Source organism: Asparagus officinalis, chromosome 8, assembly GCF_001876935.1.
Source record: "Asparagus officinalis chromosome 8, Aspof.V1, whole genome shotgun sequence".
Lineage (NCBI taxonomy): Eukaryota > Viridiplantae > Streptophyta > Magnoliopsida > Asparagales > Asparagaceae > Asparagus > Asparagus officinalis.
In genome coordinates this window covers 71,847,702-71,860,877 of record NC_033801.1, presented here as the reverse complement: position 1 = coordinate 71,860,877, position 13,176 = coordinate 71,847,702, and the positions used below count along the sequence as shown (strand labels likewise).

The window sequence follows — 13,176 nt, the reverse complement described above, 5'->3', positions numbered from 1 at the left end:
ACTCTTTGGAGGGGGTGTCTGTAGGCATCGAAAATTGCCTATAGGTCTCCGCGAACGGCTCAGTGCTAAGAAAAGACGATGAATGTCATAATCCAAGTCACAGGAGCTTGATTGATGTTGACAAACACATAAAGTGGGTTGACGAATTATGTGAAGAAACGGAGTTTCAGAATAATGAGGATACGAATGGATCGGGAGCCTCGTGTCACTTACAAAAGACGAAATACCCTTCGTGTCTCATTTATTCCACAGATGATCTAATCATTGGAACTTATAGAACTCCTCATCGGCTTTCCAACGCACTTTGAATCGCTTAAATCCGAGTTCGGATAAAAAAGTTATGGCGAAAATGGACAAGTGTGCAAAACAAAATGTCTCAGCCCGAGCCGAGACACCCAAGGGTGTCTTAGAACTTGTGGAGCTATTTTGACCATGATTCGTTTTGCATTTGAAGAAACTCAAAATAGTAAAGTTGTAGATATATTTGTTAACTTTCCAACCCATCTGGAATAAGGTCATTTGGAGGTCATATGAGGAAGTTATATCTAAAATAGCGCCGAGACACCCAAAGGTGTCTCGGACCTGGCCGAGACACCCAAAGGTGTCTTGAAACTTGTGGAGCTGTTTTGACCATGATTTGTTTTGAATCTGAAGAAACTCAAAACAGGAAAGTTGTAGACATTTTTGTCAACTTTCCAACCCATCTGGAATCAGGTCATTTGGAGGTTATATAAGGAAGTTATGCTTAAAATAGAGCCAAGACACCCAAAGGTGTCTCGGACCTGGCCGAGACACCCAAAGGTGTCTCGGAAATTGTGGAGCTGTTTTGACCATGATTCGTTTTGAATCTGAAGAAACTCAAAACAGGAAAGTTGTAGATATTTTTGTCAAATTTCCAACCCATCTGGAATCAGATCATTTGGAGGTTATATGAGGAAGTTATGACTAAAATAGCGCCGAGACACCCAAAGGTGTCTCGGACCTGGCCGAGACACCCAAAGGTGTCTCTGAACTTGTGGAGCTGTTTTGATCATGATCCCTTTAGAATCTGAATAAACTCAAAACATAAAAGTTGTAGATATCTTTGTCAGCTTTCCAACACATCTTGAATCACTCAAATCCGAGTTCAGATGAAAGAATTAGATATCTTTGTCTCGCACTTGGGATGTGTTTTTGACGGTTTTCAATCAGTTTTAACAGCTTACAAATCTGCTCACAACTCCCACTGCATGGGCGATGTCCGGCCTCATGCAAACCATCGCGTACATGAGACTCCCAATGGCCGAAGAATATGGCACCCTGTTCATATGCTCTCTATCTGCATCTGTCTTAGGCGATTGCTTCTCAGATAGCTTGAACTGACTTTCAAGGGGTGTGCTAATAACTTTAGCATTCTGCATGTTGAACCTCTGAAGTACCTTTTCAATGTATTCAGCTTGGCTTAATCTCAATGTCCCTTCAGCTTCATCCCTACTGATTCGCATCCCTAGAATCTGCTTCGCTACACCCAGAGCCTTCAATGCAAATTCCTTTGCTAGCTGCCTCTTCAAACTGTTTATCTCTTCTAAACACGGTCCTGCTACCAACATGTCATCAACATATAATAACAAAATAATGAAGCTGAACTCGAACCTTTTGAAATAACAACAATGATCCGAATTACATCTTCTGTAGCTATTGTTCTGCATGAAGTTATCAAACTTCTTATACCACTGTCTCGGAGCCTGTTTCAAACCATATAAGCTCTTCTTGAGCTTGCACACCATCTCTTCCTTTCCTTCTTCAATGAAGCCAACAGGCTTCTTCATGTAGATTTCTTCATCCAAGTCACTATGAAGAAAGGCAGTCTTCACATCTAACTGCTCAAGAAAGAGATCTTCTGCAGCTACCAAACTCAACACCACTCTGATGGTTGTGAGTTTCACAACAGGGGAAAATATCTCTGTGTAGTCCACTCATTCTCGCTGTTGAAACCCTTTCACTACTAATTTGGCCTTAAATCTCTTGCTTCCATCACTCTCCTGCTTGACCCGGTAGACCCATTTATTGTGCAAGGCTTTCTTCTGCGCAGGTAGCTGGGCTAACTCCCATGTCTCATTAGTGAGTAGAGAATCCATCTCCTCCTGCATCGCATGCTCCCACTGCTGAGATTCACTCACTTGCACTGCCTCTTCATAACACTCCGGCTCTCCGCTATCTGTTAAGAGTAGATAATCAAGTGACGAGAGGTATTTGGGATTTGGTTTGGGTTCCCTGGATGATCTCCTAAGCTCTACGTCCTGGGTAGTAGCTTCTGCACCTGTAGTCTCCTCCGTTCTACGGTCAGAACTGACATCGTCGCCCCTATCTGGAAGTTCCTCCAAATCCATGTACTCGGAAACACCTGTATCCGTAGTGCTGTTCCCACTTCTTTGGCTATCCTTGGAATTGTCCCTGTCCTTGTACATCACCTCCTCATTGAATATCACATCCCGACTCCTGATGATCTTCCTGTTCTTCTCATCCCAAAGGCGATACCCGAACTCATCAATGTTGTATCCAATGAATGTGCACTTTTGTGACTTAGCTTCTAGCTTGTCCCTGACATGGTCACTGATATGAACATAAGCCACGCAACTAAATATCTGCAAGTGTGAGAGATTTATCTTCTTTCCACTCCAAACCTCCTCTGGAATCCCAAAATCTAATGGAACTGATGGCCCGTGATTAATCAGGTAGGCTGCCGTATGCACCGTATCCACCTAAAATGTCTTAGGCAGACCTGCATGTAATTGCATGCTCCGCGCACGCTTTGTCAAGGTCCTGTTCATCCTCTCTACAATGCCGTTCTGCTGCGGCGTCCTTGGAGTAGTCCTCTCTAAGCGAATCCCATTCGTAGCACAGAACCTCTTAAACTCCCCCAGCTTGTATTCTCCACCATTATCTGATCTCAAGCACTTCACCTTCAGATCTGTCTCGTTCTCGACCATGGCCTTCCACTTCTTGAAGATTTCGAACACCTCTGACTTGTGCTTCATAAAGTAAACCCACACCTTCCTCGAGTGATCGTCGATAAAGGTGACGTAGTATCTCGAACGGCCAAAAGAAGACACACTGGCTGGGCCCCATACATCTGTATGAATCAACTCTAGCTTTTGAGCCTTAGGTGGCCTTCCACCCTTCTGGAAACTAACCCTCTTCTGCTTCCCAAAGATGCAGTCTTCACAAACCCCGACTTCCACGGTGTCGATCCCGGTTAGCTTTTCTTGTGAATGTAGGATTTTCATCCCCTTCTCGCTCATGTGTCCCAGCCTATTGTGCCACAGATCTGTACTCTCCTTGCCAGCTGCAATTGCGAGGGTGTCACTCGCATGTGAAGTGAGGTAGAGAGTTCCCGTTTTATTGCCTCGGGCAACAACCATAGTACCGTTAGAGATTCTCCACGAATCCCCGGTGAATGTCGAAACGTAGCCTTCTGCTCCAAGCTGTCCCACCGAAACAAGATTCCTCTTCAGCTTCGGCACGTGTCTCATGTTCTTCAAATTCCACTTAGAGCCCTTTATCTATATCTGAACGTCGCCCTTTCCAACAATATTGCAAGGTTCAATGTCCCCCAAGTATACTTTACCAAAGTCCCCTGCTACATAGTTCTGAAGTAGTTTTCTATTAGCAGTGGCGTGGAAAGAAGCTCCTGAGTCGATGATCCAGGAATCAGAATCGCTATCCATAGTAAGGATCAAGGCATCCTGCACGATATGAGCCTCCTGCTCACCCACATCCTTCTTTGGTGCTTTACAGACCGAAGACATATGGCCCTCCTAGCCGCAGTTCCAACACTTCCCTTTGATGGACCTAACCTTCGAGTTCGGCCTCTTCTTCACTGATTTTGACCGATTCCTGTTCTGGTTCCCTTTTTTCTGGCTTATGCCTCTCTGTTCGAAATTTAGGGCTGAACCTGAACCTTCTGATTCGGATGATTTCCTTCTAACCTCCTCGGATAGAATCATGCTAACAACCTCATTCAGCTTCAACTTCTCTTTCCCCGACGAATTACTGATTACCGTCACACAACCTGCCCAACTATCCGGCAACTGTGATAGTAGTAGAAGGGCCTGCACTTCGTCATCGAACGTGATGTCCACGGAGATAAGTTGATCAACAATCGTGTTGAACTCGCTGAGGTGCATCGTGAAGGACCGTCCTTCTGCCATCTTGAGGTTGAAAAGAGTTTTGACTAGATGCACCTTGTTTGCTGCCGACGGTTGCTCGTTCATCTTCGCGAGCGCTTCCATAAGCCCCACCATCGTCTTCTCCTTCAGAATATTATGGGCTACTGATTTGGCGAGTGACAACCGGATTTGTCCTAGAGCCTTCCTATCCAGTACCTCCCAATCACCATCTGACTCCTCTTTCTTCTTTCCCTTTTCCTTGCCCATCAACGGGCGATACAAATCCTTCTGGTACAGATAGTCCTCCAATTGCGACTTCCAGTAGGCGAAATCCGATCCATCGAACTTCTCAATCTTTGATTTGTTTTCCTCTGCCATGGCTTTCACACAAATTGCTGAACGAAGCTCTGATACCAGTTGTTGGGGATTCGAAACAATCAATCGAACCCTTGCCCTTCCGGACCTTGTGTTGAAAGTAGGAAAGTAGGAATAAACCACAAATAAAGATCTAACCTTGTAAATGAACGAAGCTCTGATACCAGTTGTTGGGGATTCGAAACAATCAATCGAACCCTTGCCCTTCCGGACCTTGTGTTGAAAGTAGGAAAGTAGGAATAAAACCACAAATAAAGATCTAACTTGCAAAAAAACAGTAAAGGAGATGAACACACAAATTTAACGAGGTTCGACAACGTGCCTACGTCCTCGGGAGCCACACCACACAATCTCTTTATTAATTAAAGAAGAAAATACAAGCTCTCAAATAAGGGGTTAATCTCTCTGAGATTCTCTCTCTCTTTGCAGTCAAAAGCTCTCTTTTTGATGTAGTACAAACCCTAAAATCGTTTGGGGTATATATAGAATCCTGGTTGAAACAGAATCCCAAAAGGAATAGGAAACTGCCAAATATACTCGCGGTCGACCGGCCTGGTCGACCGATCAGATTCCAGAGAGTTTGGCGGTCGACCGGCGCGGTCGACCGCAATCAAAACCCGAGACCAGATTTTCCTACAGGGTTTTGGCGGTCGACCGGGTCGGTCGACCGCGACCTGATCCAGGCTCTCCCAGCCCCCTGTGCACGTTCGCGGTCGACCGACCCGGTCGACCGCCGATCTGTCTGCGTGTTTTTCTGATTTTTTGATTCCAGCTCTTGTATCGAACTTTGGGTCTACACCTTAGACTAACAACATCTACCCCGCTATCGTAGATTTTTATCCTAGTCCTTCTGGACTAAGCTCGATTATATCATGTGTGTGGGCTTGAGGCCATCATTTAGACCGCCATTTGCCGTCACATCTCTTTAATTACCCCTCACCAAGACACGGATCCTACGGAACTTGCAAATTGCAGACCGTCGAAACATGCATTGCAGAACCCATGACTTTTGGCCATTCATTCCTCTGATTTGCGTTCTGTATGATCCACCGGATCCGTAGCTAGACAGCGGACACGCAGTAGCTTGATCAACCACAGCCTAAATATTTAAGGCGCAAAAGAGACTAACAACTAACACCGAATTACCTTGCAAACTCGATCTCGCGCACCACTTGGATTCTTGGGAGCCACGAAAGCCCACAACGCCATTCCTGGGCCAATCACTTGTATCACGTAACCATCACACAGCTGTCGAGCTCCGTTTACGTGCATTACACGCCCCCTTAAGAGCCCAATTAATTAAGACATGCCTCATATAATTGCTCTTGGTCTCTCTCTACCAATATAAATACTTGCCACCCTGATCTCCTTGCTCTTACTAGAAAATTTCTACGAAAACATAAATTAAGATGGCACTTCGATGGTTTCTCGGGATAGTTACGACTCAGATTGTAGCCCAGCCGACCGGCGACGGTAGTTCGGAAGAAGCTCAAAAGAAGAAGAAGATCGCCGGAGAGCTCAAAGCGACGGCCGGCGTTCACTGCGGGTATGAAGAGGGTTTTAGGATGCCGCTGCGTTATCCTCGGTACAAGAAGGAGGATTATGAGAGGATGGAGGAGTGGAGGGTGGACAATCTGCTAATGCAGTACGGATTGGCTTGTGAGGGGTCAGTTGAAGAGAAGAGGGCTTTCGCTATGGGCACTTTCTTGTGGCCTGACCAGTTTTAAGGGAGATTTTTCTTAGTCTTTAATTATTAGCCATAAATGTACGTGCTTAAGATACTACGTACATCCATAAATTTTCTTTCTATACAGAATGAGAGTGGTATGTTGTCAATAGTATTGTCATTGTAGAATATTCCATGATGTGTTGTACCTTCCATGATGTGTTGTACCTCAAAATTTTGTTATAATAAAAGTAGATGTCGTGGATATCGATCGCAAGTTACATGAATATCCCATTTTGTTATAATAATTGTAGAATATTATCCCAAAATATATTGTCAATCATATTGTCATGTTAGAATAATGAAGAGAATTTGCATGGAGGATAAAATGGCACTAAATTTTAGAATCAAAATATATTGTCAACATACCAAATTCTAGAATCGGATACCTTTTTCTCCGTTAACTTGCACCCCCGCTTAGTTTTCATGGCTAAAAACAAGAAAAAAGTGAAAAAATTATTCAATATTGGTTTAAGAGCTTCAAATTCGAGTTTGCAATCTTCTGAAGATCTTATCGATGCAGGTTTTGTTGAAGATGATGAAGTTTCTGATTCAAATGTGATGGGGTCAACGGGTCCAAATGGAGAAAAAAAAGAAGAAATCGATGATGGAAATCCTCAGATCTACTGATTCCCTAGCTGATCCTCCTCTTCCTCAGGCCAATTCTCAGATTGGTGTTAGATCTCGAAATCTCTGTAAGTCTCAAAGTTCTTCTAATGGTGCTGGTAGTTGTTCTAGGGTCTCTTGGGCTGATGAGGTGGAATCTCCTAGATCTCCTATGTCTCATCTCTTTTCTATTGATTCCATGAAGAAAACTAGCTCTGATTCTTCGATTTTAATTTCTGATAAAAATACTGTTCCATTGAAACCTGTGGAGTTTACTGTGGAAGAGGTTTGTACTGAACTTAAAGATAATTCCTCCCCTTCAGTTCCTCTTAAAGAGAGTTCTGGGATACCAATTTCAATTAATGCAAATGATAAACAAGATTTGGCCCCTGCTGGAAATGTATCAAGAAGCTGGTCCAGCTTATTTGCTGATAACAGGAAACCTGGTAGGGGTTTGGATTTGTCCTATGTTCCCCCTGAGACAAAAGACATTGTGATGTTTGGAAATGATGAGTGGAATGAAGGTATATCATCTTGGCAATTCTCTCTTATTGGTCAGGTTCTGGGGCTTACTGTCAAATTTAAGGCTATGGAGACTTTCGTGCAGAAAACTTGGTCTCATTTAAATGCTCCTGAAGTTTGCCTTTTAAAAGCTGGTATCTTCTTGTTTAAATTTAAGAGCAAAGATGAAATGTGTGAAATTCTTGAAAATGGACCATGGTTTTTTGGGTCTAGGCATTTTCTATTAAAACCTTGGTCTATTGATGAGGGTATTGATAAGATAAAGGATTGTATATATCCTATGTGGATCCAATTGCCAGGTTTAAGATTGAATTTGTGGAATGCTAATGCAATTAGTAAAATTGTAAGTGTTGTGGGTAGACCTATTACTACTGACAAACTTACTGCAAATAAGCAAATGTTAGCTTATGCAAGGGTCCTTGTTGAAGTGACTTTTCCTTCCTCTCTCCCTGATCAAATCTCTATACAGGGGCCAAATGGTAAACAATTTTCCCAAAAAGTGAATTATGAATTGAAACCTAGATGGTGTGAATTTTGCAACCAAGTGGGACATGAATCCAGCTACTGTAAGAGAAAATCCAGGACTGAAAGATGGGTTCCTAAGGCTGCTGTACCAGTTAATCTGAATCAGAAGGTTGTTGTGCAGAATAGCAAGAACAATGAAGAGTTCAGGCCTGCTTCTGGGGCTCATGGAAATAAAATTTCTGAAATTTCTAGTTATGCTGGTCAAGATAGGATACCTGTTTTTGATGGTGAAAATGTGGGTATCAGCAATGACAATCTATCTCAGGAACCTGGTCAGCATATTATACACATTCAAGAATCTGATCCTGAGATAAATCCTTCAAAAGGAAAAGGTATATTACAGGATGAATCTGGGAATAACAAGGACAATGTAGAGCTCAGGACTGTGCATGTTGTGCACGTTTCTGGTTCTAATGTAGATCATGTAAGTTCTGACACTGCTAAAAATCCTTGGTCCTTTGTTCAAGGAAATGGCTCTAAAAAGGCAGTTCCTCATGTAAATTCTTTCACTCTTCTGCGCAACATTAAATTTGACCCATCTACAATAGATAGAGGGGGAATCCCCAAATGAACCTATCCTTTTGGAATATAAGAGGATTAAACAAATCCTCTAAGCAACGATTGGTTAAGCATCATCTGTTGTAATATCAGCTTTCATTTCTTGCTCTTCTTGAAACTAAAGTCAAGGGTTCAAATTTGTCTATTACTGCAAAGAAAATTGAGAAAAACTGGCAGTGGCTATCTAATGTGGGTAACACAGGAAAAGCTAGGATCCTTGTTATGTGGGATCCATGTATTTTGGATGTTCAAGTTGTTAAGTTTTCTGAACAGCATATCTCTTGCTCTGTAAAATCTGTTGATGGTAAATTTGATTGTTTCATCTCATCTATATATGGCTTCAATCATTTGGAGGCTAGACAAGATTTGTGGCTTGATCTCTGCCATCTTCACCAAAATTTGGGGAATTATCCTTGGCTACTGTGTGGAGATTTTAACACAATGATTAACAATGAAGAAAAGCTAGGTGGGGTTGCTTTAACTACAGTTGATACAAGTGATTTTAACTCCTTCATTGAAGATTGCCAACTCAGTCACCTGAAAACTCTGGGTTGCTTCTATACTTGGAGTAATAAACAGGTATCCGATTCTAGAATTTGGTGTAGACTTGACAGGGCCCTGGTAAATAGCTCGTGGATCAATTTGTATAATTCCAGCCATGTGGAATTTTTGCAGCCAGGTTTATCTGACCATTCCCCTGCTTTTGTTTCAATCTATGATGATTGTGTTCAAGGAAAAAAGCCTTTTAAGTTTTTTAAAATGTGGACAAAGCACCCTAGCTTCATTCCTATAGTTTCAAAAACCTGGCAGTCTTCTGTTGAAGGTTACAAAATGTACTCTGTCAGCACAAAGCTCAAGCTGCTTAAGAGTAATCTGAAGGAGTTAAATAAGAAACATTTTTACAATATCTCTGAGCAAGTCCAAAGAGCCAGAGTAGCACTTGAAGAAGTTCAGAGGAACCTTCATGCAGATCCTTTCAACTCTTCTCTCATGATACAGGAAAAGGATTTTTTATCATCCTATAAGAGATTATTAGACTGTGAACTATCATTTTATCAACAAAAGGCTAGAATAGCCTAGAGTTTACAGGGTGATAGGGGTTCCAGGTTTTTTCATGCAATTGCAAAAAACAACAAGCACAACAATAGAGTGATGGTTCTGCATAATGCCAATGGAGATAGAATCACTAATTGCAAAAAACAACAAGCACAACAATAGAGTGATGGTTCTGCATAATGCCAATGGAGATAGAATCACTGATGGTGAAGGGATTGTAAATGAATTTATCTCTTTTTATAGGAAGCTTATGGGGTCAGCAGTTGTTACCATTCCTCCTGATATGGATATCATAAACTCTGGTCCTATTCTGAATACAGCTCAAGCCAGGGAATTATCTAGGCCAGTTACCAGGGATGAAATCAAATCAGCTATTTTCTCTATGGCTGAAGACAAAGCTCCAGGTCCTGATGGGTACAATGTTTCTTTTTTCAAATCTGCATGGACTGTTATTGGAGAAGAGGTCATTGAGGCTATTGAGGAGTTCTTCAGTTCTGGAAAACTGCTTGGTATGGTAAACTCCACCTCTATTACACTTATACCTAAGGTGCATTGTCCTAAAACTCGTTCAGATTATAGGCCTATATCATGTTGTAATAGTCTTTACAAGTTTATATCAAAAATTATCACCAATAGAATCAAGACTGTTATGGGATATATTGTAAATGATGCTTAAAGTGCATTTGTAAGGGGTAGACAGATCTCTAGCAATATCAAATTGGCTCATGAACTGGTGAATAGCTACAACAGGAAGCATCTCTCTCCTAGGGTCATGCTTAATATTGACATTAGGAAGGCCTTCGACACCATCAGCTGGTCTTTTCTGTCTGACCTCCTTCATGGTCTGGGGTTTCCACAGGTCATGATTGGTTGGATATTGGCTTGTATTACTTCTCCAAGTTATTCTTTATCTCTTAATGGTTCTCTTCATGGCTATTTCAAAGGCAAACGTGGCTTAAGACAAGGAGACCCCCTTTCTCCTTATCTGTTTATTCTAAGTATGGAGTATCTTTCAAGGAAGTTGAGGGTGTTAAAGAATGACAGGCTCTTTAAGTTCCATCCCAAGTGCAGTCAGCTTAATATTACTCACCTTATATTCGCAGATGATCTCCTCCTGTTTGCAAAGGGTGATGTATATTCAGTACATAAATTGTTTCAATGTGTTAAAGAGTTTAGTGCTGTATCTGGACTGGAGGCAAATCCAGAAAAGTGCTCTGTTTTCTTTGGTGGTATAGATGAATCTGTCAAGTCTTCCATTAACAACTACTTGGGATTCTCTAAAGGTGTTTTACCTTTCAAATATCTGGGAGTTCCTCTCACAACTAAGAAATTGTCTCACATGGACTGCAATGCCCTCCTTTCAAAAATCTCAGGGCAATTTCAGAAATGGTTGAATCATGGGGTTTTGTCCTATGCAGGTAGATTGCAAATAATAAAGAGTGTAATACTTGGTGTTCAAATATTCTGGACATCAAATTATATTCTTCCAGTCAGTGTTCTCAAGGAAATGGATGGGTTATGCAGGAGTTTCTTGTGGGGAAAATCAGGTCAGAATCTCAGAATCCCTCTGGTTGCATGGGAGAGAGTATGCATGGGGAGAAAGAAAGGAGGACTGGGAATTTTTTCAGCTCTTAGTTGGAATACAGCTTCAGCTCTGAAATGTATTTGGGACATTCATGTTAAAAAGGAGTCTCTGTGGATTAAATGGATTCATGGAGTCTATTTAAAGCATGAGGATATCTGGCAGGTCAAAGTAAGAGCAGGTGATTCCTGGTTGTGGAAATAATTGTTAAAGGTGAGGGACAAAGCTTTGGTTTTGTATGGTGGAGTGGACAATCTGAAATGCCTGATCAGTTCTTGTTGGAAGGGTGATAAAATAAAGCTATCTGCACTATATTATGCTATTCATCCTACCGCAAATGATGTGATATGGTTCAAGACAGTCTGGGGGGGTCTAAAGATCCCTAAATTCTCATTTGTTAGTTGGCTTACATTTCATGACAGGGTTCTCACTCAGGACAGACTTCATAGGAGAGGAGTCATCAATGCAAACACCTGTATTCTCTGCTCAAGTGCAGCCAGTGAAACAAGGAACCATCTGTTTTTTGAATGTGTGTTTTCGGCTAACGTCTGGAACTGTATCATGAGCTGGCTGGATTTTAAATGAAGATCTTGCAATTGGTCTCTAATTGTCAATTGGTATGCTTACAGGTTGAAGGGTAGGGGATTAAAGCAGCAGTTCAAGAAAATGGCTTTGACTACCTCTATATATTTTATTTGGAGAGAGCGGAATTTGAGGCTTTTTCAACAGAGGTCTAGAAGTGCTGGTGATTTGGTTAGAGATATCAAGTTTGATGTCCTCACTTTCATCCTCAACACCCCTTCAATTGCAAGTAATGATGTTGTTTTGAGGTTTTCTGTCATTTGAATATCTGTGTTTTATAAGATATTCATTTAGTTTTTTTCTTTTTGTAATCTCAGTTGAACACTGAGTATCTGATGTACAAAAAACATTCATACTTGGTTAGTGAATAAAAATTTTTCATTGACCAAAAAAAAATGGCACTAAATTTTGATTGATCACCTATGAGTTTTGTTAAGGATATGTGACTAAAATCAGAAATTCGACTGAAAACCGCATAATTTTAGAAAATTGCATCAGTGACTTCACGGTAACTGCTTGAGATTTTTTGCAAAAAAGGCATAGTCGTACATATTAAGAAAAAAAATCTTCCAGATATTATAGCTTAGCATGATTATAAATGACCCGCTGGGTTTCAGGCTCTGTTCACCGTCCTAGCTTTGCTTGGTTGAGGGGAAGTTGAGAAGTCCAATGGTTTAAGGATTGTGATAAGTTATCTGGGAAAGTTTTGCAACTTCTTTTAAAAAAATCACCAGAATTAGAACAGCTTCTCGTGTTTATTCAGTGATCAGTAAGTGTAGGCGTCAAAAATTACCTATAGGTCCCTGCACACAGCTCGAGACAGAGAGAAGACGATGAACGTCGCTATTAGAGTTACAGAAGCTCATTTGATGACGACAAACACATGAAGAGAGTCTACGGACCATACGAAGTAACGGAACTTCGGAATAACGGAAACAAAGAGCTGATTGGTAGCCCCACGTCGCTTACGAAAGACGGAGCACCCCTCATGTCCCATTTACTTCACATATAATTCAATCATGGGAGCCTGTAGGTCTCCTCGTAGGCTTTCTAACACATCTTGAACCGCGTAATTCCGAGTCCGGACGACGAATTTACGGTAGAAACAAACTCGACGCACCAAAACCAAAAAGCCCAAACCGAGACACCCCGGGGTGTCTTGCCTTGGCCGAGACACTCACAAGTGTCTCGGCCACGCTGAGACACCAATGGGTATCCACAGACCCGAAAAGCTATTTTTGGCAGTTTAGAGTTGTTTATCGATCGTTAACCATCTGGATTTGTTCTAACTGATCTGATAATATGGTTAACTGGTGTCAACTAAAGATAAGAGGGAATCAACCGTTCCTATCCAAGGACAGGGCTCCTGAAACCTATAAATACAGCCCTAGGGCCTTTATTTTTTTGGATCTGGAATTCTCAAGCGTCGTCGAAGCCCTACCGAATTAAGGACTGAAGAGCCACAAATTTCAGAGAGGAGAAGGAGAGATCGGCTC

The 13,176-nt window shown here is 41.7% G+C and overlaps 3 protein-coding genes across 3 annotated transcripts; all 3 read left to right on the top strand.

Moving 5' to 3' along the window:
• On the top strand, nucleotides 5,854-7,181 carry LOC109822894. The gene is made up of 2 exons (XM_020389153.1): nucleotides 5,854-6,288; nucleotides 6,773-7,181. Exon 1 carries the CDS (start codon nucleotides 5,933-5,935, stop codon nucleotides 6,248-6,250), a length of 318 nt encoding a protein of 105 aa, XP_020244742.1. The 5' UTR covers nucleotides 5,854-5,932; the 3' UTR covers nucleotides 6,251-6,288; nucleotides 6,773-7,181.
• Nucleotides 6,830-9,540, top strand: LOC109821354. Its single transcript, XM_020387544.1, has 3 exons — nucleotides 6,830-8,398; nucleotides 8,554-9,039; nucleotides 9,136-9,540. Exons 1-3 carry the CDS (start codon nucleotides 6,830-6,832, stop codon nucleotides 9,538-9,540), a joined length of 2,460 nt encoding a protein of 819 aa, XP_020243133.1.
• On the top strand, nucleotides 9,632-12,008 carry LOC109821353. Its single transcript, XM_020387543.1, has 6 exons — nucleotides 9,632-10,030; nucleotides 10,376-11,269; nucleotides 11,312-11,448; nucleotides 11,521-11,616; nucleotides 11,728-11,909; nucleotides 11,998-12,008. Exons 1-6 carry the CDS (start codon nucleotides 9,632-9,634, stop codon nucleotides 12,006-12,008), a joined length of 1,719 nt encoding a protein of 572 aa, XP_020243132.1.

Excerpts from the sequence above, each read along its gene's own strand:
- LOC109822894 (XM_020389153.1), top strand. The coding sequence starts at position 5,933 with ATGGCACTTCGATGGTTTCTCGGGATAGTTACGACTCAGATTGTAGCC.
- LOC109821354 (XM_020387544.1), top strand. The coding sequence starts at position 6,830 with ATGGAGAAAAAAAAGAAGAAATCGATGATGGAAATCCTCAGATCTACT. Across the intron at positions 8,399-8,553 it reads CTAAAAAGGCAGTTCCTCAT|CTTTCATTTCTTGCTCTTCT; the intron begins GTAAATTCTTTC and ends TTGTAATATCAG. Across the intron at positions 9,040-9,135 it reads ATACTTGGAGTAATAAACAG|CCAGGTTTATCTGACCATTC; the intron begins GTATCCGATTCT and ends GAATTTTTGCAG.
- LOC109821353 (XM_020387543.1), top strand. The coding sequence starts at position 9,632 with ATGGAGATAGAATCACTAATTGCAAAAAACAACAAGCACAACAATAGA. Across the intron at positions 11,270-11,311 it reads AGGATATCTGGCAGGTCAAA|GTGAGGGACAAAGCTTTGGT; the intron begins GTAAGAGCAGGT and ends TAATTGTTAAAG. Across the intron at positions 11,449-11,520 it reads ACCGCAAATGATGTGATATG|GGTTCTCACTCAGGACAGAC; the intron begins GTTCAAGACAGT and ends ATTTCATGACAG.